Here is a 27771-nt window from a genome sequence, read left to right on the forward strand (position 1 = left end):
TGCAGCCCTCCACTGATCTGGGCTTCATGGCAGAGTGGCTAGACGGAAGCCTCTCAGTGCAAAACACATGAAAGCCCACTTGAAGTTTGCAAAAAAGCACCTGAAGAGCTCTCAGACTGTAAGAAACAAGATTCTCTGGTCTGGTGAAAACAAGATTGAACTGTTTGGCCTCAATTCTACACGTTATGTCTGGCGGAAACCAGGCGCTGCTCATCACCTGCCCAATACCATCCTAACAGAGAAGCATGATGGTGGCAGCATCATGCTGTGGGGGTGTTTGTCAGCAGCAATGTAATTTGTTTTGATTACTCTTAAGCTTTGATCAGGGGAAAGAGGTCAGTAAGATGAGTTCAGCCTACATCTCTAAATAGATCTGGTAATTGGACATGCTCCTTAGAGCAGAAATAGTCCTCTTGCAGGAAGCAGACTTTAGGACATCTGTTTCAGCTCAGGGCCAACTGATTTGCTGACAGACATGATTCTATCTAAGCATGTTTCAACCATCACCATGTTTGCATCAAGCATCACCACATGCAGAATATCCAAGGTTGATCAAGTGGCAACTGGACTGGTTCCAAGTTCTTGAAGACGTTTCGCCTCTTCTCCAGGAGCCGAAACGTCTTCAAGAACTTGGAACCAGTCCAGTTACCACTTGATCTGCTTTGGGTAACCATGACCTGGATGACTGAGAGCCTACACAGACATTATGCAAAATGCACTTTTCAGGCTTTTCTTACAAAACTATGTGTCCCTGGCCTGGCCACAATTCAACACCCCCCCCACCCACCCCCTTTGCCACCTTTCTAAAAATGTGTGCTGAAACAAGCCGTTCTCAGATTTTCCCCTCATGATGTCATGCTGGGAGTTAGCCCCACCCCCAGGTTCGGCTGACCCTCCCCGCTTAAAAGAAAGTACCACCCTCATCTCCTGATCCAAAGGAGGGGTGCAACATCCATTAAGCCACATCTATTTCCTGAGAGGGGCGGGGTCAGGGGTGGAGTCAGCCAGCTCATTTAAAGCCACAGACTCAGAAACAGCTCGTTCTGAGCAGAATTAAAACATAGGAGTTTTAAGTCATGCAAAAATCCAATATTGGAGGGTTTTTTTTTTTTTAGAAACAAACTTCAAAGGCATGTTTGGGGACCTCTGAAACCAATACAAACTTGTCTCAAAGGGTTAAAATATGTGACCTTTAATGCACGCATCATGCTAGTGTCACATGATAATGATTGTCACCTACAAGCTTTGTACAAGCTTTGCTGTCCTCGAGGTACAAGGGGTTCAATGAATGAATTCAAATGACTGCAGCATCAGGCTAAAACACAACATTAAAAACAACATTCTGCATGCACTGTATCAAAATGATAAACATTACAAGATTTTATGGCTGTATTCACAAAATCAGCAAAGTTAAATTCATAGCCACGAACAAAAGCACGCAAAGAAAAACCTTGTATTTATTCTTGTATTTATTTTACAGTAGCATGTAACAGCACCAGTCTAATAAGATGTAAACAAACAGACACTTTCTGCTCTGAAGCACTGCGACCAGCAAAGCAGTGCATACAGCTCAGAGAGTGACCTCTGGCAAGAGACATGACTCACTGGATGTTTCACCACCATTACACAGATATACAGTACAAGCATGTGGGCGCAAAGAGGGTCAATGTCAGTACAGTGAAACTTTCTCTACTGTGGACTAAAGTCAGTGAAGGCATTTATTCAATACAGGCCAATAATGTTGGTTTTGCTTAACTGTTGTGCTGCATTTTCAGACCCAGCGCTGCTTTCCCGTGGAAATCCCCGGTCCATGCTAGTCCCTGTGCGTCAGTGAGTGTCCCTTCTCCCTCCAGCCTACAACACAAGACATTGAAAATCATACATTTTAAATACCTGGACAACTAAAATTGGGACAGGGCCCCGTTTACAAATGTGTGGCATCCCCTCTTTTTTTAACAGTGTGTAAACGTCTGAGAAGTAAAAAGACCAGTTGCTGGAGATTTGGGAGAGGAATGTTGTCCCATTCTTGTCCAGAATTGGAATCTTGTTTTATTGCTGTTACGGCCTCTTAAAAATTATTCATTTAAACTGGAAAAAATAAGGCTCGTATCAAAAGAGACCATAACATATATAAAAGGACACAGACAAATGGTTTGAGTTCCAAATTAATCCAAGCTTTATTTTAACAAACAGGTCAAAGAATTAATTAAACATTAATCAAATCAACGAAATCAAAAGGGCTGCAGCTGCCGGCCAAAAAGAACAAAAGAGGGGTGGTGGATGTGGCTAACCACGCAATGGGCCATTGGACCAGCCACCACCCCTAACTAAAACTACCTAACCAAAAGAACCAACTATTTAATCAAGAAAAGAACACAACGAGAAAACAGGACTACCGACGACTACAGCCAAACTAAAACAACAAAACCCAGCAATCTAAACATGCCTGGGGAGGGGGGAAAAGGAGAACGGGAAACAAAACGCTTGGTTAAACCGAACGAATTAATACTAAACGAAAAAAAGAGTTACTCAAATACCAAGAAAACAAAACCTCCTCACGCACTTCTCCATGAGAGTGTCACGGGTGCCTGGCCCAGCTCTGCTCTCTCTGCTCCCATGTTCCTCTCCCCTGCCGCTCTAATACTCCCCCTCCTCCACCCTGAGTGCTAACAGCACACAGGTGTGCTGCAGCCCACAGGTAGGGGGAGGAGGGAGATCAGAGAGAGCAGGGAGAGAGGAAACATGCAGAGCCAGGCACACGTAACAATTGCCAAGTAAATTTTCACATAAAAGTAATTTGACTTGCTGTTAGGTGAAATAAAAATTACATAGAAGAAGAAAAATATTTAGCAGCCAGAAACTTAAACTTACAATGCAGTTCTAAAGGGTATAATACAGCATGCAGAAGTAAAAAGGAGTGCTCAAGTCTGATGTGTGTTAATTTAGCACATAAAGTCTGCTAAAACATGCATTATTTTTTTCTGCCACTTTGGGAATCAGTGAGAGTCTGTTTTGGGAGAGGAGGGCCGGAGTACTGTTCATTAGACCGACAGCAGAGGGGAATAAACTGTTCTTGTGGCGGGAGGTTTTGGTCAGTGTTTCTAGTAGGGGAGTCACTCTCCCACACTTTGAAAACCCCCTGCTTTAGAGGATTAAGCTCCAGGTTGTTCTGGCTGCACCACGTCACCAGATGGTGTACCCACCTGTAGGCGGACCCACCCCCACCAGAGATGAGTCTGATGAGGGTGGCTTCCTCTTGAACTTCAGAAGCTTGACAGACTGGTGATTGAAGGAGCAGTTGCTGGTGTACAGCAGGGGTGTCAAACTCAACACAGCAGAGGCCAAATTCTGAATTTAGGTCTAACCTGAGAGCCTAAGAGGGTCAACAGTTAACCACATATTACCAACATTATTGTTAACAGTAGTAAATTATTGGGAAAAAAAACTTAGCACTAATGATAAGTGATATTGATAATTAAAACAGTCAAAATGCTGTGTTTGACTCCAGATCTGAAATGAGAAGTCAAACTTATCAGTTCAAAAGGTCAAAATCAGACATGAAAATAATGTTTTTAAAAGTAAATAAATATATGAAATGGAAAGTCGCAGTCATGTTTAAAAGGTCAAATTTGAAATAAAATTTGGAATTACAAGTTTAAAAGGTCAAAATATGAATAACAGTTTTAATTGTGTGTCTAAAAGGTCAAAACATGGGATTAAAAATTAATTTTAGGAGTTGCAAGGGTCAAAATGTGAAGGGTCAAAAACTTTAAGTCTTTCCTTTTCCATTTTTAATGACTTAATAAGACTGTTTTAATCCATCAAGGTTAAAGTCACATTTCTATACTAGAGGAAATCTGCAGACCTCATACCGGTTGAAAAGTTATAGTAAAAATGTGATATGATCTTGCAGGCCGGTTATAACTCTACCACGGTCAGATGTGAGTTTGACACACCTGGACTGTACAGGGAGAAGAGCAGTGAAGAAAGAACATGGCCCTTGGGGGAGCAAGTGCTGAAGGTCCTTTTGTCGGGCATGTTTTCCCAGATTCACCTGCTGCTTCCTGTCAGACAGGAAGTCTGTGATCCACCTGCAGGTGGAGTAAGGCATGTTCAACTGGGAGAGCCTGAATAATGGTGTTGAAAGCAGAGCTGAAATCCACAAACAGGATCCTGTTTGTGGGTTTCAGCTCTGCTTTCAACACCATTAACCAGCTACAGGACACCTAGCTGAAGGTGCCTTATGTTCAGCTTAATATATTAAGCTGTTTATTAGCTGCTCAACAGTCTGGGTTCTTCTTGTGTGCTGAGAACGGGCTGGAGGGTCCCTCTCCTCTTTAGTCCACAGGACACAGCATCCTTGGTTTCCAAATAACATTTAAATTCTTGATTTGTCTGACCACAGAACAGTTTTCCATCTTGCCTCAGTCCATTTGAAATGAGCTTTGGCCCAGAGAAGACGGCAGAATTTCTGGATGGTGATCACATATGGCTTCTTCATTGCATTACACAGCTCTAACTTGCATTTGTGTATGGCAAGGTGAACTGTGAAGACAGACAATGATTTCTAGAAGCGCCTCAAGATCACGAGCATCCATACCCTCCTCATGAGAGTGCTAACGACTGTCGTCTTGACATCTGTCAGGTTGGCAGTCTTCCCTATGATTGGTACTGAGAGACCATTTAAAGGCTCAGGAAACCTTTGCAGGCGTTTTGAGTTGATTAGCTGATTAGAGTGTGACACCATTAGTTTACAACATCGAACGTTGTCACAAGACTATAATTTATGAGATACTAAATTTTGGGTTTTCATAGCTGTAAGCCATAATCATTCAAATTATAAGAAATGAGCACTTGAAATTGTCACAGTGTGTAATGAATCAATAAATGAGTTTCACTTTTTGAACTGAACTACTGCAATAAATTAACTTTCCGCAGTATTCTGATTTATTTCGATGTACCTGTATGTAGCATGATTATGGGCACAACATTACCTTTTCTTGGTGCTTTCCTCCAGCTAACCTATCAGTCACTTTAGTTTTCATTATGTAGAAAGTGGTTTTTTAAAAAGCTTACTGTATCATGCTGCTCATCACACTGTCGGGGACTAACCACTCACTGAGGGGTTCCTTACAGGAGCTTTAAGGAGAAAATGTTTGTTTTCATTTACCTGTTCTTATGAAATTGGCCTCTGTACACTGACCCGTCGGGGAAGGTGTATGTTCCTGTGCCTTCGTACATATTGTCTTTGAATTCTCCTTCATACAGAGCTCCAGAGGGATGCTGCAGGGTGCCTCTGCCATGCATCTGTGTGACACATAAGCATGTATGACTTATACATCTTCTCTTTCTCCTCTGTCCCTCTCCATCCTCTGTCCTTCTGCATCTCCCTCTATCCCCTCAGAACCCCAACACAGTCATAGCAGACCTGACGCTCACTCTACATGAGTAAGCTTCAGGTTTGTGATGCATTGTGGTGCTTTTGTATATTTTTACAGTGTGCAGCCGGTAAATTAGCTGTCAATATCAGCAGAAATAATACGGATATTTGACATTTTGTAAAAAGAAAGAATGCTTATAAAGACGTGTAGACTTTTTCTAAATCACATTTGTTTTTTATTTTTTTGTAGTGCAAAGTTTTCCATTTTGGGGGGGGCGGATTTCTGAAATAGATTCACATTGGATGCCTTTTTGCAGAATGCACTTGCACAATCATGTTATACAGCTGCATTGTTGTTTTTCAAATCTTGAGGGGGGTAAGAGCAGGACCATGGACCAAAGGACCTTTTTAGCTGGGTGTTGCTTGAAGTCACCTCCTAGTCCACTATCAGCTGTTATCATTACAGCTGATAATGAGATTATTTACCAACATATTGGCTGTAAATAAAGCCCTATACTGGCTGTAAATCTTAGCCATTCCTACAAATAAGTATGTGGAGTTTAGGTCAGCTAAAGCTTTTTATTAGTCATCCTCAGTCCCTAAGCTTTAGTGTGTTTCAAAGACTGAAGTTTGGGGCCTGAACTACATTTAACCTTATCAATACTGGCATTAGCTAAAATAAAACAGGAAATGTCAGCATATTGGAATTTGCCAGTCTGATATTGTGCATCTCTACCGAAAGTCTTTTTGAATTAAACCTGAGAGCAGGTCAAGTAAAGAGAAAATAAGGAAAAGTTGCTGCAATGTAGATCGGGTTAAATACAATATTAAAGATGTAAGGAGAACAATGCAACCATATGGCATCACTTTCTAAAGAGCATTGCACAAAATAGCAGCCTACAAGTGAATTTACTTTACAATGTTTTCCAAATTGTAGAACTCTAGAGCGTTGGTTTCTATAATATACTTCTAAAGACACTAATGTTAATTTAGTAAGAGCTATATGTCTTAACGGCTCTGTAAAGTGAAAATAAATCTGTTTTTAAGGTTTGTTCTATGATAGGTCACTGTGTTATGAACCCCCAGGTCAGATTAAACATCTCTAGGTTTTTAAAATTGAGCCTTGAAATCATGAAAAATGAGGAAGTAAAATTGGGCGTGTCCGTTGAATGAGTTGAAGCCACGCCCACTCAGAAGAGTGGCGCAGTCATGACGTAATTTTGTGGGCAAAACCCGGAATTTAGTGTTAAATGGGTTGCCTTGGCGGCGAGCCTATGGGAATTTTCAAAGGGTTTTTGGATCATTGTTGAAAATAAGATCTGCGTCTAATAAAGGTTTATGAAATGAACACATTTTGTTCATTAAGACAATCTTCACAAATTAACATACATCCAGTCCATACCGGAAGTCTCAAACGGAAGTCTGTACGTCTAAGGTTAGGCTTAGGCATTAAAACTCGAGTGGTTAGGTTCAAGGTAAGGCAGTGGGGAAGGTGATATATTTGAGATCCAGCCCCAAGGGTTAGGCTTAGGCGCCAAAAAGACTGACAAACACTGGCAGCTGAGTCCAACACGAAGAAGAAACTTCCACTTGGGACTTCTGGCATGGATTGGATGTATAGCAATGCCCATGTCGGCCATCTTGACTGCAGTTGGGTCCCTCTCCATCGGAATGGCGTCAGTTCTTGGTCCCCTGCTTTTCAGCATCTATATCAGGGGTGTCAAACTCAATCACAGCAGGGGCCGGATTCTGGATTTAGGTCTAACCTGAGAGCCTAACAGGGTCAACACAACCTTAAACTGTCAACCTCATTTTCACCAGCGATAAAATATGAAAAAAAAAAAAACAGCACTGATGATAAATCATCTGGAAATTCAAAAAGTAAAAATGATAAGTTTAAAGGCTCAATTAATTCATTCATTATTCATTAGTTCAAAAGATCAGAACACGGTTTTTAAAATAGAAAAATAATGTTTTTAAAGAGCAAATATACAAGGAGAAATTTGAGTTCATAAGTTTGACAGTCAATTATGTCTTAAAATTTTAAATTGTGAGTCTGATAGTTCAAAATATGGGATTAAAAAGCCAAAATAAGGAGTTTTAAATGTCAAAATATGAGAAAAAAATTGAAATCGTGTGTTTAAAAGTCAAAATATGTGATTAAAAAGCTAAAATAAGGAGTTGAACAGGTCAAGATACGACTTAAAATTTAAAATTGGGAATCTAAAAGATAAAAATGTGACATTTAAAGTCCAAATTATGAGCTGAAAAGATCAAAGCATGAAATGAAAAGTCAAAGTCATAAGTTTGAGTTGTAATCTTGAGATGCAAAACTGAAAAAATGAAATACAACACAAATTCATTTTCCCCCCACATTAATGACTTTTTATCTAATTTTTCTTACTCTTTACTTTTTCAGATTGTTATGGGTTAACAAAAATATTTTAAATAATCAAGTTGAAGTTTAAATTATTATACTGGAGGAAATCTGCAGACCTCATACTGCTGGGCCAGTAATAATACAAATATGATATGATCTCGCGGGCCAGATATAATCATACCATGGGCCGGATTTGGCCCCCAGGCCTTGAGTTTGACACCTGTGATCTATATCAATGAGACATGTCCTGCTGTTGGCTGCCAAATGCTGATGATAACACTGAACATCTTAAAAACAGTCTTCCATACTTACTTTGTCTTCATGCCACTCTCCCGTGTATATGACACCACCTGCTGAGGTGTGTTTCCCAGTCCCACTCCTCATCATGGCCCCTGATTCATCCCTGCTGCTCTCCCCCTCTGTGGAGAAGATTACACACTTATTGACTGTAATATAAATGTACAAAACTGTGTTATCTGTTACCACTCACCATATCTGTCTCCATTTGGGAAAATGTAGGACACCTTCACTGGCCCTTCCTCCTCTAAGAAACAGACATATTTGTTTACCTAAACACCTCAGCTGGTGGATAAATGTGCATCATTAGAGGTGTGAAACTTATTTACCATGCGTTTGTAAATCATCAGTTTCCTTATCATCTGAAATCAAAACTCATACAAATAAGACAGAATTAGACATAAAGAAGAAGTTACGAAAGAGTGTTTGGTGTTAGAAATGACAACTTCACAGTGACACCCCACCAGACATCCGTGACAGCTTCCTCCGGGGACAGATGGCTCTCGGAATACGACAATTAAACGCTCTGTGCGCCGCCACCGGCCGATTCCAAGTCAAACTATCTGAGTAAAAACGTGTGAAAACGACTCAAGATAACTTCAAGCTACACTTGATCACTATTTCACGCTAAAAATAGCCTCCACTGACTACTCTGCATAAAGAGTCTGCTCTCTGTGTTGTAGCGGAAGTTTAACACCAACTGCAGTTGCCATGGTAACAGGTTTGGAGCAGAGCTAGCTTAAAAAGTACGGTTAAAGATGGCGGTGCTGCTTATGTTTCAGGTTTGTGGTTCAGTTCGACGCATACAGACGTTTGTTAAGTCAAACAATGTGAATGTATTGTTAAAAGGAAAAAAAAAAAGCATTTCACGTTTGGTTCTAACGTATGGAAGCCAATTTCTGTGGTAGCCCATTCCTGCCACTTAAAAAAAGGGGAAAAAAGATGAACGTTAGGAAATTCTAAGGAAAAAATAAATCACAAATCCAAATTATGAGTTCGGAAGTCAAAATTATAGGACAAAAAGTCAATATAGGAGATAAAAAGTCAAAACTATGGGATAAAAGTCAATATAGGAGATAAAAAGTCAAAACTGTGGGATAAAAAGTCAAATTAGGAGATACAAAATCAAAATTGTGGGACAAAAAGTGAATATAGGAGATAAAAAGTCAAAACTATGTGATAAAAAGTCAGTATAGGAGATAAAAAGTCAAATTAGGAGATTAAAAAGTCAAAATTTGGGGATAAAAAGACACAGTTATGTGATTGGAAAGCCAAACTTATGTTATTGAAAATCCTACTTATGACATATATGTCAAAATAAGGAGATAAAATTTGATATACTGACAAAGTAGGTCTAAGTCAAAATTATAAATAACTCAGAATGATATATTTTTCTGTCATAATTTACTTATCTCATAATAATGACTTACTGTATTATCTCACAATTTCCAAGTTGTGAGAAATAATTATAAGACCAAAAGTCGTAACTATGGTATGGCAAAATATACTTAAGAGTGAATGTCAAATTTATGAGATAAATGTCACAATTATGAGAGAATGTCGAAATTATGCCAGTTATGCCACAATCTTTTTTTGTTGTATAAAAATTCAATGTCATGAAATAGCCATAACTTTTACATAGAAAGTCAAAATTATGAGAAAAAAAGTTGAGTATAATTATGAGATTATTTAAAATTATATCTATTTATCTGATACCTAAACTAATTAAACTCAAGATCATGGCTTTTATCTCATATTTCTGATGTGTTTTCTCCTAATTTTAACATTTTATGTCATAATTATGACTTACTTTTTCATAATATTGACCTTTTATGTCATTTTTCTTTTCCTCTTTATTGTGACATTATACACAGAGTCAAAATTATGAAATAAGCCATTTATAACATAAAACGTAATTTCATTTATCTTATAGTTATGACTTACTCATAATTGAAACTGACTTACTATCTAATAATTTTGACCTTATGTCTCATAATTATGAGTTTAAAAAAAAATCAAATTTTTATCAGAATTATGACATACAATGTTACTTTATCGAGTTTTATTTAAAATCATGACTGTTTAAAGCCTTATTATAATTATTTTTTCCCAATAATTTCTACTTCTATCTCATAATTCTGGCTCACTGTCTCACAATTACGTCTTTTCATCTCATAATAACTACTTACCCACTATTTTTAACCATGAGATAAGTGAGAAAAAAATCTGAATTTTTATTTATCTCATTATAATGATTTACAAATAATGTTGACTCTGTAACTCATATTTTTACTATCACCTCGTTTTGACATTTTATCCTATAATTTCTGCCACTTTCACATAATTTTGTCTTTTTTTCTAATAATCATGACCTACTGTAATGACATTTTATCTCTGAATATATTGACTTTATATTGACTGAATAACATGACTGTTTATACTGACATTCATTCTCATATATTTGATTTAATTTTTAAGACTTTTATCGAAAAGTTTTGACTTATCTAATGAAAACGACAACCTTTATCGTAATTATGGCTTACTCTCACCTTTTTTTTTTATAATTATGAATAACCCATATTTCAACTTTTTCCCCCTCCATCATTACCTTCTTGTAATTCGTACTATATGTATAGTTACTCGACTTACGATTTCTAAAATTTATTTATTTATTTATTTTATGTCATTACTTTCTTTGTTAAGTGTCGGAAGTTGGCCTCCATACCAACGTCAGAAGACACCGGAAAAGATCCGTTGAACCCTGATTTTGGACCAATAAGAGGGATGCAGGCTGCCGGTGGATGCCACAGCTGTGTCAGGTTAGTTCAGGCTTGTTTTCAAAGTGAAGTTTTTAAAGTACCTGTAAACTTTTATGCTTCGTATATATTCCCCTGACAAAATGGCACTCTTAAGCACTTTTATCTCTCTTCGTGTCTCATAGGAAGGCTTTTCTCGGCCAGCTTAGTGAGTCTAGAGAATGGATAGAGCTTGCTAGCTGTTAGCCTGTTAGCTTCCCGGGGCTGTATATACTTAACTGAAAGCCGTCCCGGTTTCGGGCTACAGCACACCAAATACGGTGTTCCTGATCAAAGCTACGTGCTCCTGTTGTGCAGCGTGCTCAGTAGACACGTTGTCAGTGAGCCAAGCGTGAAGCTAAATGGTCATCGCCCTGGTTTGGTTTGTTAGTCTGCGTGCCCGGTCTGATTGCATAATTGTAGCCAGCAGCGCTCTGTGTCAGCCACCATCTCATTACTCGTACTTGAACTGAAGTGCCACAACGAGCCACCCCACAAGCTCTGTGTGCGTCTGTGCGCAAGCTGTCTGCTCTAGCTGCTCTCTTTGGTGGAAGATTTATTCAAAGTCTGTGTTTTCATGCCTCTCCTCACAGGTTGCATGCTGCCATGAAGGGACTCTGATTGAACGTGAGTATACCTTGATGTGAGTGCTCTCTATTTTAAGCACTAATGAAGCTGAGCTCACTGTGATGTGAATGTTTTCACAGAGACATGAATGCGAGGAGAAGAGGTGGGAAGCCAAACAGAGGAGGTGGGAGATTCAACAAGCCGAGAGGAGGTGGAGGACGAGGAGGCGGAGGCGGTGGCGGTGGCGGAGGCAGGAAAGGAGGAGCTGCTGGCTGGGATGACGATGATGATTTCAGCCTTGATTTTGGACCACCACGTTCAAGCAGGTTCGTAGCAACGGAAATGATCGTAGGATAGGAAAATTCACAGTGTGTTCACGTTTTCTCTGTTTACCTGACACTTCGTTCAGACCTGGCAAAGGACGAGGAGGAGGCGGAGGTGGCAGACGTGAAGGTGGCAGAGATGGAGGAAGAGGAAGAGGAGGAAGAGATCGAGACAGGGATGGCAGAAGTGATGGGAGAGGCAGCAACAGCAAGGCTCTCCCAAGGTCCCTGGCGAGGACAAGAACGTACTCAAAGCCAGGAGAGGGCATGAGGCTGGAGGCAAGCACCATGCCCTTGCAGAGGATCTTCATGACTAATGAGAACCAAGAACAACTCAAGGAGCTGCTGCGGGAGCTGCAGACCCAGGACTTTGATGAGCCCTATGAGTACGTACATTAAACTTAGAATATTTAAGAACATGGCATTGTTATAATAAGGGGATTTTCTAATGACACGCCTATCCTCTCTGCTTTAGTGAATCTGGCTCAGATTATACAGGTGGAGAAGAGGAAGAGGAAGAATTTGATGAGTTGGACCACCGCGAGGACGGCCAGTTTTGGAACACCAATGACGAGCCTGTGGAGAAGGCAGAGAGCCCAGCATATGAACCGCTGTCTGATGATGAACGGCCCACCCCTGAGCCCATCATTTCCCTATTTGCTATAGGAAAACTCTGCAGGTGATGTACAAATTCCTTACTCTTTTTGGGAACTTCAGGGTTGACAATTATCCACTGTGTTGTTGGAATACAAGTATAAAAAGGCATCTAATATGATCAGTGAAATGGACTGCTCAGTATTTGATCTAATCCTGAAAAACTGTTTCTTCGCAAAAACAGTAGCTTAAACTTTTGTAATACAAATTATGGTTTCTACTTGAGACTACTGTTTTGGAGTTAAAGGAGAAACTTATTTAAGGTGGATAAACATTTGATAGTAGCAAACAAAAAAAATACAGTTCCAGCAACCAAAGCAATATTGATGTTTTATTTATAAGACATTTCAATTTAGAGTATTTTAACAGTTAACAATAAAAACAAAAACGAAGCAATTAAACAGGTTTCCTGCACATCCTTAAAAGGTCACTTTACATTGCTCATTTCACATTTAAGGCAATAAAAAGTCTGATTTTTGCCAGTGATAGGACATAAATTTTAGAAGGCACATTGCCTAAGATGTGTCTTTGTTTTCAAGACAACCTTATTTGATTTTGTTCATCTTTCTCTACAAATTTTTGTTCAAGTATTCTCCATTATTCAGGGAATTTTGTGTTAGATGTTCTAAATTTCCTGGAGGACCCCTCTCTGATTTTTCTGACTCCCTGTGAGTTAATAAACTATTTACTGTCATACAACACTAGTCCAGTTCAGTGTTGGCAGCTGTTTTTAATTTTAGTCTTAGCCTTTAAATGAAATGCATTCTAGTTTTAGCCACATTTTAGTAATTTCTACCCTTTTTAGTTTTAGTTTTAGTCTAGTTGAAGTCGACAAAAGCTCAAAAGCATTTTAGTCTAGTTTTAGTCCATAAAAAGTCCTCACATTTTAGTCTTTACTTTTAGTCCAAGCATTTATTTTCTTGTCTAAATCTGGTACCAAATCATGGTAGTGTGTTCTCTGCACTCTGCCAAACCTGGGATTCCTGCTTTCTACAGCTGAGAGGCAGAATAGCAATAGATATTTTTTGACAGATTTACCCACAGTGGAGAAATTTCACAGATTTTGAATGTCAGACAAAAACTACATTACATTTTAATCTAGTTTTAGTCATCTTGACCAAAAATAAGCTTACTTTTTGTCAGTTTTATTCATCACAGATCTATTTTTGTTTGTTTTGGTTTAGTTTTCGTCATGGGAATAAAGGCTGTCGAGGAACATCTTTGGTCGTAGTTTGAGTTGACAAAATTAACACTGGTCCAGTTCTCTAACATCTGGCTGCCAGGTTGCCCACTTAAAACTCTTTGTAACCCACCTTTATTTTAAGAGGCCTTTCCTGACACAAAAATCACCAAATTTGGGCGTTCATGACAAAAAAAATGTCTTTGTTTGACACCATGTGACATTTCATAAATAGGGCATTGAATAAAAAAAGATTCAGCCTCACCCTAATACTGAGAGATCTTGGATGCCTTTCATTTTTGAAATTTGCCGTACAGAAAGTGGTAGCAACTTTCCTAGTTCAGACCTTCAAAAGGCATTGTTAATTGCAGTAGTTTTCAAACACAAGTCTAGGTGTGCCTTGGTGTGAATTTGTGAGTAATTAGGATACTCTAACATGAACAAGCTTTGGCTTTCTTTGACACTTTCAGTGATTGGGAAAACCATTGGAGTCATATTGTTTTAAAACTCATAATATCATTCAGTATGAAAAAAAGAATGGACAACCTCTGAGAAAACATTTTGTGGCATTTCTGGATATTTTCTAAATGTGTTGTTGTCTCATTTATGTTTGCATTAGATAATTTGGTGTAAAAATGGAAAATAATATGGACAAAAAGTTTTGGGATTTGCTGCAGCAGATTGCTGTTAATCAACAACTGTGAACAAGGCTGATATTGCTTTAACATATGCTGCAAAAACATTAATTTTAGCATGTATTTGTGAAACTAGGTTGTTTCTAAATGGTGTAGCGAGGCAGGTCTTGGTGTGCATTGTAGATTTAAACAACCTTGCATTATTACTACAAGTATAAATCAATCAAGAAACTGTAAGACTTGTTAAAAAGGGAGATTGCATGTATATGCAGATGGTGTGCCGGAGCAAAAAAAGTTTGAAAATTGCTACTTTGGTGGACAAAAAACCCCTATAAATATGTATTTTGTATGTATGATAGGTGCCATTACTGAAGGGCCTTGCAGGCCAAAATGTTTTCTAAATTATGGGAAAAAGTGGGCTGTTCTGACTGTTAATATCAAAGTCTTTTGGACACTTACAAGCATTGAATTGTACTGCCTTTTTTAAGATATAGAAACCTTTTGTTTTTTAAATTTTAGTGATGATGCTGAAAGGGTTCAGCTTAAAGGCTAATTTCTAAGTCCAGGTTTAAGAATTGAAATTTTTGGCATAAGTAAATTGTTTCAGAACATCTTTAGTGAACCGCTCTTCTGATTTGAAGCCAGAATGATGCTGCTTGTCTGTCTGCTGTATTATAACTTTCTTTCCTCCTCTTTTATTTGTGCAGGTTTGGCTTTGACAGGGAGCGCAGCAAGCAGGCACTGGAGTCTGGCGGAGGGGAATTTGGCAGCACTTTAGAACAGCTCCTCCACCAGGTTTTCATTGAACGCTTTGGCCAGAAAGCCCTCTCCGTTGATGGCCTGGAAAGCGTTCCTATGGATGAGTGTTTGAGCCAGAGGCAGGAAGAAGCTCTGGCCCTAGCTGCCATCTACGGGGATCGCTTCAGTGAGCGCATTGCTAATTCAGTCTGGACAGTAAGCCTGGACCTCTCCTTCCTCTCAAACAACAAGAATTGTGACAGAGTTGGGAGTCGAGGTGGAGGAGGAGATTTTAACATGCGTGACGTCTGCAGATTTTACATGAAAGGGCAGGGCTGCAGGTTTGGAGACAAATGCAAGTTTAAACACCAGCTCCCCACTAAAGTAAAATCTGGGGCTGACTCCCCAGACTTGACAGGTCCAAGCCAGCCTGGCATCAGCAGCTACTCCCCTCCTGAATACGAGCTCCAGATCCGCTTCCCCAAAGGGAACCGGTACCCTTTCCAGGCTCCGATAGTTGCCTTCAGCACCACCGACGAGTCTGTCGGAGCTGCAGGGAGGCTCAGTGTGACGGAGAGATTATTTGGAGAAGCTTTGGCTGCAGCAAAGAGCAGCGAGCCGGTTGTTTACACTCTGATCACCGTATGTGAAGATGAAAACACGATGAGGGAACTGCTGGCTGTCAGTCATCACAAATACAGCACGCCACCGCCTGTTGTGGTCGTTCCTCCTCCTTCTCTTGCCATAGCGAAGAGTAAAAGTGTGAGGAGCAATGCCTCTGAGGAAAGCAGGGGTAGTAGTGGCAGTAGTCATGCCAACAGCAGAAGGAGTGCTCCACCGAATCAGCAGAAACCCACAGAAGGTGAGTCAAAAACCCTTAGTTTTCAACAAGTACTTTTAATTTTTTCATGCATGTTTGAGTTTTATTCCTATAATTTTTTTTTTTTCTAAAGTGAAAGAGACAACAGACGCAGAGGATCTGGATGATAGAGATGAGGAAGATGAGGATGAAGCTGTTCCAGTGGAGAGCGAGAGCTACGTCAACCTGAGGAAGAGGATGGTGAATAAACACAACATGAAGCTGGATAACGTTCTGCAAGAAAACGGCAAGCTGTGCAGAGAGTTCCAGAAAAAGCAGGTGAAAATGGATAGAAAATTAAATGTTGTCTTCTTGTTGAATCTTTCTTTCATTCCTCCTCAATATGTGGTGTTACACTCGTTTTCGTGTGCAGTCATCCAGGCGCTTCAGGTCCATGTTAGAGCAGAGGAGGAAGCTGCCAGCATGGCAAGAAAAGGAAAACATCCTTGACCTTTTAGAGCGATGCCAGGTGCTGGTTGTCAGCGGGATGACGGGGTGAGTCACACAGGGCAGCAGGAGGGGTTGTCAAATTCAGAAAACCTCAAATTGAGGCGATGCTATTTATAACTATTTATTATTAATATATAGACATGATTCACATTGATTGCAGGGAGAAGGAAACTGAAATGGACTCTGAAACTGCTCAGAAGCAAAGTGTTTCCCATATTCTACATATTCTTTAATCTGAGGGGTGTAGCTAGACAAATTACAGTCTGTTGATAGGTCAAAAACTTGTACTGAGTGCCTTTTTAGGGACCTTTTATCCTTGTTTTCCAATTCCTGTGTTTCTTTTCTAGCAGATAAACATTGTAGGGTAATGGTAAGACTGTAGTTACAAGCTGGTTTTAAGAGCTGGCTCCCACTAGAGAACCTTTTTTTTTCCATTTTTATTGTTCTTAAATAGACATAAAAAGACAAAAAATACCAAATGAAGAGCTGATTAGAAGCCTGAAGACCAGCTCACATTACTGATGAGAGCCAAATGTTCCAGATCCTCATTTCCATCAGGTGGTCCAGAGACGTCTGTACCCTCACTTGGTGGGTGGACTGTTGAGGGTATGCATCTGACGTCACAGTCAGTGTGAGTCTGCAGATCCAGCTGCTGAGTTGTAGAAAGGATGAGTGGCAGAAATCAGTAGTGAGTAAGATGTAACAGCTTTATTACAGCTCAAAACTACTGTTTTAAAACTTCATCTTGACCGTAGTCAGTACAGATCGTCAGATACATTTCTAAATCATAGCAGTATGCTAATAAGGACGACCAATTCGTGCACCTATGAACAAAATTTTGATGCACTCACTTCCAATCGGACTAATAAAAAATACGCGTTTGATATTTACGATGAGGGATCTGGGAGGATACGACTCAATTTGGAGCGGTAATACAATTGTGTTGACACCACACGCATGCAGACTCTTCAGACTAATAATCGTTTGTGACAGGCCTCACTCGGGATCTTCCCCAAGACAGTCCGGTGCAGCAAATCTTGCCTCAAATTTGGCTTTAAATCCTGTCGTGTGTGACCGGCCTTAGTGAAGAATATTATCTTAACCCCACTCAATTCATCTTCCTCTTACCTTAAAGGAAAATTAAAACTTAAATTTTAGCAGATCAGCCATACGGTAAAATAATACCTGAGGTGACAGGCATTTAATGACAATAACTCAAGTTTTAATGCAGTATTATAAGTCCTGCAATGCTGGTTTTATAGGAGAAAGACTAAAAAAGGTTCAGGTCCATCAGTACTTATCAGAGATTAAATAGTAGCCATTAACCTGATTTCTATTTGGTTAAATATTGAAGTTATTTTTGAGAATGCTTCATAAAGTGAACATATCTGACATTCTAGCAGTTTCTACAGCATGATGTAAAAGTTGAGAGCTGTGCTGTGTGAATTTTTCTCATTGAAAATAAGCTAATTGGTGTTAAAATCAGAATTAGATAAGAAAACCTTGGTATGTTGATCTCGCTTTAGAATAGGCTGCAGCCAGAAGTTCTGCAAATAGATTTTGCAGAAGAACAACAGTGCCATCTCTTCACAGTTACCTGAAGTAAAAAGAAGTATATTAATCAGTGAAATACAGAGAATCGACTCATCTAAAACTTTGTATTCACAAAACTTCATCATTAATTCAGTTTCACATCCATCACTGATGTGAGCCTTCAGGCTCTGCTTCATGTACTTAAAATCAGGTCCACATAAATGTCAGGAAACCTCAATTTATCACCACACCTTGATGACAATGGACCAGGAAACAGTATGGATCTCTGTTTTTTATTCGTGTGTGTGGGGACTTTATTGCCTTTATTGTGATGGGACAGCTAGAGAGAGACAGGAAACATGAGGAGAGAGGGGGAAGACGAGCACCAAACGGTGCAACATGCCACCAGTGCATCGAGGACTGTAGCCTCTGTTTATGGGCGCCTGCTTCAACCACGAAGCCAAACTGGCGCCCAACAGTACAGATCTCTGTCGAGTCCAAATATCCCTAATTTAAGCAGATGTTAGTCGGTTTTTCTCCCATTTTTACCCGCTCCTCATAGAGCAGACGGCCATGTTTTGCAGCCAGGCTGAGCAGTTGTGACGCGCTGAAAATGATGTCAGTGCAAACCCTCTGTTGAGTTTAGCTCCACTTTTCTGGGATGGATAGGTTAGCTTGGCACCCTTATGGAAGGATGCAAAAAAGGTAGGGCAGTACAGGTTGGTTTTTTGAGACCCTTTTCAACTTTTGATAATGGGAATGCAAAGGAACGTATGCTGTGCAGCACAAAACTGATCTGGACTGCTCAGTGGAAATTACCTATAAGAGAGGCCAGGATTCTGAGAACTACAAGTAAGGCTAGATGAGCATTCATTGGGTGTGGAAACACAAGCAAGATCAGGGTTTACTGAGCCGAACTGTACCAAACTGAATTGAATCATGTATTTTTTTTTTTTAATACTCTTGCCACCTTTATTCTATGATGTGTTGTTTAGAAACGACACAATCAGTACCTACGTTTACCTTTAAAGCAATAAAGAATATATATAAAAAATAAGTTCCCGCTTAAGTACTTGGATGGTATAAAGTAATTCCTTTTTAAAAAGGTCCAATGAGACAAACAAATCCATGCATTTTGAACCTGTTACTGTTGTCTTCTTCTGTAAGAGAATAGCTTCTATTAAATGTTTGTTTTTTTTTTCTCTGCAGCTGTGGTAAAACCACTCAGATCCCTCAGTTCATCCTAGACGCCTCACTTGGCGGTCGAGCAGAAGACGTGTCAAACATCATCTGTACTCAGCCACGCCGCATCTCTGCCATCTCTGTGGCTCAGAGGGTGGCACAGGAGCGAGCCGAGAGTCTCGGCAACTCCGTGGGCTACCAGATCCGCCTGGAGAGTGTCAGGGTATGGCCCATTTGACAAGTCTTACATAAATCATGTCAAGTCATTAGCAGCCTTCTAGTCTTAATTTTGTTTTACAGCAGTTCTACATCTCTTATCTCTGTCTGTTCCCATCTGATAGTCTTCTGCCACCAGACTGCTGTACTGCACCACAGGAGTGTTACTGAGGAGGCTGGAGGGTGAAGCAGACCTCAGAGGTGTCACACATGTCATTGTGGATGAAGTTCATGAGCGAACAGAGGAGAGGTGAGATTAGGAAAATGTGCTCATCCACGCTCTGCTTGATAAATTTTTGTGCAGATCCTTTTTGAATTTCTGGTCCTAAACATTTTCAGGCCATTGAACGTCTTTTCAGTTGTTTTTCTGATCATTGTCCATGACTCTGTTTTCTTTTCCAGTGACTTCTTGCTGTTGGTGTTAAAGGACCTCATAGTGCAGAGGCCAGACCTGAAGATTATTCTGATGAGTGCTACTCTAAACGCCGGCCTCTTTTCTGAGTATTTTTATAACTGTCCCTCTGTCCACATACCAGGTAATCAGCTGTTTGCCTTTTCTCTTTTACACAAGTAAAAATTTGCCACACACATTTCATCGATTTAAAAAAAATTATCTTTGATTTCAGGGCGTACCTTTCCTGTTGACCAGTTCTTCCTTGAAGATGCAATCGCTAAATCTCGGTAGGCATGCCCTCCTTCATGTCAGCAAATATTTGAGCAAACTCAACTTAAAGAAAATTGTTTATGAAGCTTCAGCAGACAATCTTGACCATATTCACAAGCCTAAGTGCACTGGTTTGCTGCCATGTAACTGGCTGATGAGATTTGCAGTATTGCGCAGTTGAAGAGGTATACCTAATTAAGTGGCTGATCTAAATTGTTAAATGTTTTTTTCCAGCTACGTCATCGAAGATGGCAGCCCTTACATGCGCTCAGGGAAACAGAATTCGTCTTCCACAAGTGGACGAGGAAGCAAAGCAGATCCTCGGGACATGGTGGACGATTTGGGTGACGACGTGTGGAACTTCATGTCTTTTTGTAAGAAGGACTTTGTCAAAGACTCGGTTCCAGACCAGCAGCTCAGCCTGCAGGAGCTCACTCTCAGATACAAAGGTGAGTGTAGAATAAATATAACATGAACTGATCTGTTTTAACTCTAACTCTCATTTTCTGTGCTCTTGTTGATGTAGATACTAAAAAGTCTGTGCTGAAGACCATGGCTGCAATGGACCTGGATAAGATCAACATGGACCTGGTAGAGAGCCTGCTGGAGTGGATTGTGGATGGAAAACACGACTACCCTCCAGGTACGACTTGCCCATAAACAGATTAGTCAGACTGGTCTGGTTGGAGTCACAGAAGCCTTCCCAGTGTGGGTGTAACATCTTTGTTTCTGTGTCCAGGTGCGGTGCTTGTGTTTCTGCCAGGCCTCGCTGAGATCAAAATGCTCTATGAGCAGCTCAGATCCAACAGACTGTTCAACAACAGAGGCACAACCAGGTCTGTTTCTGGGGACTTGAGTGCATCTGCAACTTAATTTATTTTTTTGCATGTGTATTTATGTTTTTAAGTATTTTCAGTCATTTTTATAGCAGGTGTAGGTGTCAGGCAACAGATTATATGCATTTTACATCACAAAGATTTTTTGTACAAAAAAAAAACCCTGAAACGTGTGGGACAAATTTGTAAAGAAAAAACTGAAACTATTTGGTTGTAGGGTGGGCAAAAAAGTTCTTCACTGAAATGTCAAGTAAACTCAACACCATGAAAAGCAGATTTTTGTCTTTGGTGTGTTGAGAAATACACTCACTGGTCACTTTATTAGGTACACCTGTTCAGTTGCTTGTTAACACAAGTATCTAATCAGCCACTCACTTGGCAGTAAACCAATGCATTTAGGCATGCAGATGTGATCTAGACAACTTGCTGAAGTTAAGACTGAGCATCAGAACGAGGAAGAAAGGGGATTATGTGACTTTGAATGGTGCATGGTGCCAGACGGGCTGGTTTGAGTATTTCAGTATTCAGACAATAAACATTCAGATGGAAGGATCTGAATTTGGCATAAACAACATGAAAGCATGGATCCATCCTGCTATGTATCAATGGATCAGGCTGGTGGTGGTGTAACGGTGTGGGGGATATTTTCTTGTCACACTTTGGGCTCCTTAGTCCTAACTGAGCATCATCTTAACACCACAGCCCACCACAGTGTACCCATCTTCTGATGGCTACTTCCAGCAGGATAAGACACCATGTCACAAATCCTCTCAAACTGGTTTCTTGCACATGAAGATGATTTCACTGTGCTCCAGTGGCCTCCCAGTCACCAGGTCTCAATCCAGTAGAGCACCTTTGGGATGTGATGGAACGGGAGATTCACATTATAGATGTGCAGCTGACTGCATTTGAGTGATGCTATCAGGTCAGTATGGACCAAAATCTGAGGAGTTTTTCCAACACCTTGTTGAATCTATGCCACAAAGAATTAAGGCAGTTCTGAAGACAAAAGGGAGTCCAACCTGGTACTAGCAAGGTGTGCCTAATAAAGTGGCCAGTGAGTGTAAAAGTCTCATGTATTACCAATGTTATTCGTGATATGTGTGAAATCATTCATGGTTCATGTTATAGATTCCTTATTTTAGCACTGTCCAAAATCTGTTTAGTGTATATGGGATGTAAGAGGGAAACTCTTTATTACCTTAAAAAACTGTAATACAAGAAAGACTTTGAACACCTTTCTTAAGTAGGGTGCATTAGAAATACAGGGGGCGTTAGGCAAAGGTAGACATTGTCCCGTGGCCTCGTGCACCAAGAGCCCTTTAATCACAGGTAAAGAAGTGACGTGCACAACAAAAAGTATTTCATGAATTAAAATCTGTTTTTATAATGTAAACAAGCTGCCCAGAAAATAGTCAAAATAAAACCCCTGGAGAGGACTCCTGGACCCTCTCTACTGAGTTCAGGTTCCTCAAAAGGACCCAGTCTTCCTATCAAGCAAATTCTAGCAATGCTGCGCAATATAGAAATATTAAATCCATAAAATAATGGATTACTGAGTGGTAAAACATCATAAAACAATTGAAAAATTATGATTTGTGGCAGTAGAACTGATACTAAAGCTGTAGTATACATATTTGCTTATGTTTATCTGTAGTTTCACCTTGCTGTGAGCTTTTTAGAGCACAAATGCTGCTTTCTTACATTTGTTTGTCCTTTAGTTGTGTAGTCCTGTGGCTTTGTTAATAAAGTAAATGCTTCAAAACTGTTGTCTTGACTAGCTATGATAGCTTAAATAAAAATAGACGAGGGCCTCATAATGACCTTTGCCTAGGGCATCAGAAAAACTAAAATTGCCCCTGACCGTTGGAACTTATATTCCGATCAATCTAACAGGAGCTATTAGTAAATTATCATGCTAATATTAATGTACTTTCCTGTCTCCAGGTGTGAGGTTTATCCACTCCATTCAACATTGTCTAATGAGGAGCAACAGGCAGTCTTCAGTCGACCTCCAGAGGGTGTAACAAAAATTATCATCTCCACTAACATCGCTGAGACCTCAGTAACCATCGATGATGTGGTATACGTCATCGACTCGGGGAAGATGAAGGAGAAAAGGTAACTTTCTTGGATAAAATGTTAAAATAAATATTACTTTGATTCTTCAGGTATACTGTATTTACAGTTTTATATTTTTAAGAAATGCAATAACAGCATGGTTGCAGTAGATATAAAGATTCTGTTGCACAGTTTGTTTTTCACTGTGTTAGATTTCTATTGAATTTCTTATTTATATCCTTAGGTATGATGCATCTAAAAGCATGGAGAGTCTGGAGGACTCGTGGGTGTCTCGGGCCAACGCACTGCAGAGGAAGGGTCGAGCAGGTCGCGTGGCCTCAGGGGTCTGCTTCCACCTCTTCACCAGCCACTGCTTCCAACATCAGCTGGCCGAGCAGCAGCTGCCTGAGATCCAGAGGGTGCCTCTAGAGCAGCTCTGCCTCCGGTACGCCCATCTGTTTTCTTTTTCTTATCTCTGTAAATGCAAATAGCAGGGATAGTGCTTAACATGGCTCTAGGAACCAGATATGTTTTCAAATTCATGCTGGGATTTTATAAACAGAGGGACCCTTTCCTCTAGCCTTATCTGTAGCAGCATGTCCAATTCTGAAAATATGGCAATGAAAGCAGTGAGCATTAACATTTTCTCCTCCTTTTAACAGTATCAAGATCCTGGACGTGTTTTCTGAGCAGACGCTGGAGTCTGTTTTCTCCCACCTCATCGAGCCCCCAGCTATGGGAAGCTTGGATGCAGCCAAGCAGCGCCTGTGCGACCTGGGAGCTCTTACTGCAGACGAGAAACTGACCCCGCTGGGCTACCACCTGGCCTGCCTGCCCGTCGACGTACGAATCGGAAAGCTCATGCTGTTTGGAGCAATCTTCCGCTGCCTTGACCCAGCACTCACCATCGCTGCCAGTCTGGCCTTCAAATCCCCATTTGTAAGATGCTGTTGGTCTATGATGCCTACTCTAAAATCTGAAGCAAGCCACTGATTATTTTAATTTTAAAAAAAGGGGGATTATATTTGGCATCTCTGTTGTCCAGGTGTCTCCATGGGATAAGAGAGAAGAAGCCAATGAGAAGAAACTGGCCTATGCTGTGGCTCAAAGTGATCACCTAGCTCTGTTACAGGCTTATAAGGTTCTTTATTGACTTGTAAAAAAATAAACAAAGTCAGTATTTAGATGTATGAATACTGATGTAGCTTTACAGATGGCTAGTGTAATGGATGTTGTCTCTTGTGCAGGGTTGGTGCTGTGCTGCAAGAAATGGAAACCAGGCCGGCTTCGCCTACTGCAGGGAGAACTTTCTGTCTTGGCGAGGATTACAGGTTCAGTAGTGTTTTAACCAGAAATCCTTGATTTCATGTCTTTTTTGTATTTTTTCAATCATTTTGTTTGGCATAGTCAATCCAATAAAAATCTGATTTTGTTTATAGGAAATAGCCAGTCTGAAGAGGCAGTTTGCTGAGCTGCTGTCTGACATTGGCTTCATTAAAGAGGGACTGAGAGCGAGGATTATAGAGCGAATGAGCTCTAAAGGCACTGATGGGGTTCTGGAGGCCACAGGCCCTGAGGTAACAGTCATAAATTGTACTGAGGGCACAGTGCCTATAAAAAGTATTCTCTGCTTTGAATGTTTCACCTTTTTAATTGACTTTATAGATAAATCATGGTCACGATAATTAGTCTTTTTGACAAAAATGTTATTATTCACCCCCTTTAGGTCAGCACTGCACATCCGGACACTGCAATTTTACTCATTCTTCTATGCAAAACTGCTCAAATTTTGTCTGAACTCTTTACACTGAAAAATAGCTCCTACATCTACCTAGCATATTGTATTTGTTTTAATTGTACACTTACGTCACCTTTTTCAGGCAAATCTGAACTCAGAAAACATCCGGCTGATGTCCGCCATGCTTTGTGCTGCCCTCTATCCCAATGTGGTCCAGGTATGTAATCGTTCTTGCTCTTATTTGGACCAGAAATGGAGCCCGTAAAAACTATTAAACTGTCTCTAACTGCTCTTCTATTCTGTTTCTGATCCTTCTCTAGGTACGAGCTCCTCAGGGGAATTACAAGATGACCAGCAAAGGTGCGATGAAGATGCAGCCCAAAGCCAGCGAGCTCCGCTTCATGACTAAGAACGACGGCTGCGTGCACGTGCATCCTTCCTCAGTCAACTACACGGTAAGAAACTTGAGGAGTAAGAGGACACAACAACAGCTAGTGAAGCCAGTAACTCTCATAAACTCCTCTGTGTGCTTTAGGTTCGTCACTACAACAGCCCCTACCTGGTTTACCATGAGAAGGTGAAGACGAGCCGGGTCTTCATCAGGGACTGCAGCATGGTGTCTGTTTATCCTCTGGTGCTGTTCGGAGGCGGGCAAGTCAACATGGAGCTGCACAAAGGAGAGTTTGTGATCTCACTGGATGATGGATGGATCAGATTTGCTGCTTCTTCTCATCAGGTAAGGAAGCAGATTAGAAATAACATCAAGAAGGACATTATAGTAGTGCATTCAGGAAGCATTCAGACCCCCTTCACTTGTTTCAAATGTGTTAAGTTGCAGTCTGATGCTACAGTTGGTTAAAAATGTGAGGAACTGCCTGCAGAGCTCAGAGACGTGATTGTTGACAGGCACAGATCTGATGAATGCTACATAAACAATTCTTTATTGCAGAGTGTCACATTAAGTAGCCTTCCCCAGGTCTGTGGCTTGCAACAATCCTGTCTCTGAGATCTGCAGGCAGTTCCTTTGTCCTCATGGCTTGGTTTTTACTCTGGTATGCATTGTCAGCTGTGAGGCCTTCTAGAGAGAGGTGTGTGCCTTTCCAAATCAAGTCAAGTTCAGTAGTTTGAGCATTTAATGTGTGCATTTTTAAATTCCTTGTGTTCACTTTAACATCCATTCTACATGATGATAAATGGTTATTTATGTAAAGGAAAAACAAACAGAATGGCATTCTCTCAACAGAAATGCATTAAATCAGCCAAAAAAGTGTCTGAATGATGCAAAATTCCCCAGTGAGTGTTTTTTTGTGTTGCACAGGTGGCAGAGCTGGTGAAAGAGCTGCGCTGGGAGCTGGACCAGCTGCTTGAGGACAAAATCAGGAACCCGAGCATAGACCTGTGCAGCTGCCCCCGCGGCTCCCGCATCATCCGCATGATTGTCCACCTCATCACTACACAATAACTCTGTTACCACAAACACATTTGTCCCCTTTTTGTCACCCTCGAGGGCTAAAATGCATGAAGCTCTGCAGTGATGATGTCTTTCTGCCATTCAGTGATTTTGAAAACATGCTACTCCATCAGTGAGGGGTGAAGTGAGGTCGCCAGAGGTGAGGTAACACATCGCCCTGCTGCTACCTGACACTTTAACACAAGTATTAGTTTACATGAAAACAGAGCTTTGGTTGTGTTGCTGCACTAGAAGCTTTATGAAGCATTTGTTGCCTTTAAAGAAAAACTTACAGCTCTATGCAGGTGATCAACAAACCTCCATGAATTAAGCGCTTCTAGCTGTTTTCACCAGACCTACTTTGGCCTAATGAAATGCAAAAAGTAGAGTAGTTTTCCAGTGCCATACTACTGTATGTGCAGTAAATTGGCACAGAAAAATCTAAATTTGATGTCATTTTCTCTACATTTAGTTGAGTTGTGTGTCTTCACCACAACTGAGACGTTACTCGGGTCCATATTGGACTTTTATTCTAACAGTGGCTGCAGAGTTGTAATGGTTGTGTATTTATTTGTAATGCATGATTGAAAAATCCAAGAGCTTCTGCATGGTATTTACATTTACTGAATGTATTTAAATGTAATAATGATGTCAGAGCTACATTTTCACCATGTGAATGCAAGGGCTTTTTTAAAATCAGATGAATTTGGTGAAAACTGCCAAAGAATTTGAAAGCTTTTTATGTCTTAACAATGGTGAATTCCACTGTACACTGCACACACATGAATAAAAATATAAAAGGGGAGGAGAGTTAGCTGTTTGCTTTATGCTTCCTGCACCCATCTCCTTCTGAGCTTTGTGTTCTTTTCAGGGTTCCTTAAGAAGTCTTGGAAAGTCTTACATTGTATATTTGAAATTTAAAGCTTTAAAAAGTTTTATTTTTACCAGCGAGAAGTCTTACATTTTTAAAAGCACATTGACCAAGACCTTTCCTTTTCCAGTCTTTATTTTTTAGCCAACCTTATACAACTTTAATCATCTTCCTCCAGAAGTTGTTGCATAAATGTTTTTAATATTTCAGGGAATCCAGTGTTGGATGTTCTAAATTTCCTGGTGGAGGACCCCTGACTCCTCTCTGATTTTATCTGGCTTACTGTGATTTAATACACTCTGAACTGTTGTGAACCACTAGTTGAGTTCTCTAACGTCTGGGCAACCAGGTTGCCCACTTAAGAATCCTTGCAGCCCACCTTTATTTTGACAGGTCTTTACAGACTAGTTAAACTGTTTAGAATCAGCTCAGCACACCTTCAAAATATGTTATGATAAAAATTACCATAGGACAGATTGATAAAATAGATCAGTGTTCATCATCTGGCAGGCTGAGGACCATATCAGGCCCACCAAAGCTCCCCATCCAGCCCCCAAAAGACTATTAAGGTGTGGATAAAGAGGGTATCTTTCAATCCCTACAGTCATCAAATCAACCCGAGTGATCAAGAATGCAACAGTTTTAAAAGAAATTACTGAACGTTTGATCTGATTTTCAGTTAAATCTGCCTGCAAGCCATTATTAGTCAATGTGATGCATAATAAACACACGATTAGTTCATAGTCAGTCCTGTCAGGATTAAATCTGCAGTTTTATGTGTCATCTTTAGGCTCTTGGAGAATGCAATTTTCCTTCCCAATAATCAGATCAAATAAAAAAAAACAAAAGTTTTCTTTGTGTTTTTGTTTCACAACCTACTACCATCAAAGCCAGCGATGGGAAAACCTGACAACTGTAGAAAAATGTGGTAAAAATATCGTTATTATGTATACACTATTTTT

At 40.2% G+C, this 27771-nt stretch overlaps 2 protein-coding genes across 3 annotated transcripts; one reads left to right on the forward strand and one right to left on the reverse strand.

Annotated features, from left to right (window-relative positions):
- Nucleotides 1–1552: 1552 nt before the first annotated feature.
- Nucleotides 1553–8425, reverse strand: morn2 (MORN repeat containing 2). Its single transcript, XM_041781262.1, has 5 exons — nt 8387–8425; nt 8251–8304; nt 8073–8179; nt 5171–5307; nt 1553–1854 (listed from the first exon to the last, which is right to left on the reverse strand). The coding sequence occupies exons 3-5, from the start codon at nt 8145–8147 to the stop codon at nt 1752–1754; spliced, it is 315 nt and encodes a 104-aa protein (XP_041637196.1). The 5' UTR covers nt 8148–8179; nt 8251–8304; nt 8387–8425; the 3' UTR covers nt 1553–1751.
- A 2421-nt stretch (nt 8426–10846) lies between these two features.
- dhx57 (DEAH (Asp-Glu-Ala-Asp/His) box polypeptide 57) lies at nt 10847–27556 on the forward strand. 2 transcript variants are annotated; one of them, XM_041781033.1, is made up of 25 exons: nt 10847–10876; nt 11446–11479; nt 11560–11745; nt 11829–12128; nt 12218–12421; nt 14919–15811; nt 15903–16087; nt 16182–16303; nt 19001–19196; nt 19315–19439; nt 19592–19725; nt 19816–19870; nt 20088–20302; nt 20380–20496; nt 20593–20689; nt 22637–22810; nt 22995–23195; nt 23413–23689; nt 23796–23891; nt 23998–24081; nt 24190–24327; nt 24631–24705; nt 24809–24943; nt 25024–25224; nt 25807–27556. In XM_041781033.1, the coding sequence occupies exons 3-25, from the start codon at nt 11564–11566 to the stop codon at nt 25948–25950; spliced, it is 4350 nt and encodes a 1449-aa protein (XP_041636967.1). In that variant the 5' UTR covers nt 10847–10876; nt 11446–11479; nt 11560–11563; the 3' UTR covers nt 25951–27556. The 2 variants fall into 2 exon arrangements, with proteins under 2 accessions (XP_041636967.1, XP_041636966.1); XM_041781032.1 differs by lacking the exon at nt 10847–10876 and having other exon boundaries at nt 11342–11479.
- The last annotated feature ends 215 nt before the right edge of the window (nt 27557–27771 follow it).

The sequence above is a fragment of the Cheilinus undulatus genome, linkage group 23 (assembly GCF_018320785.1).
Source record: "Cheilinus undulatus linkage group 23, ASM1832078v1, whole genome shotgun sequence".
Taxonomy (NCBI): domain Eukaryota; kingdom Metazoa; phylum Chordata; class Actinopteri; order Labriformes; family Labridae; genus Cheilinus; species Cheilinus undulatus.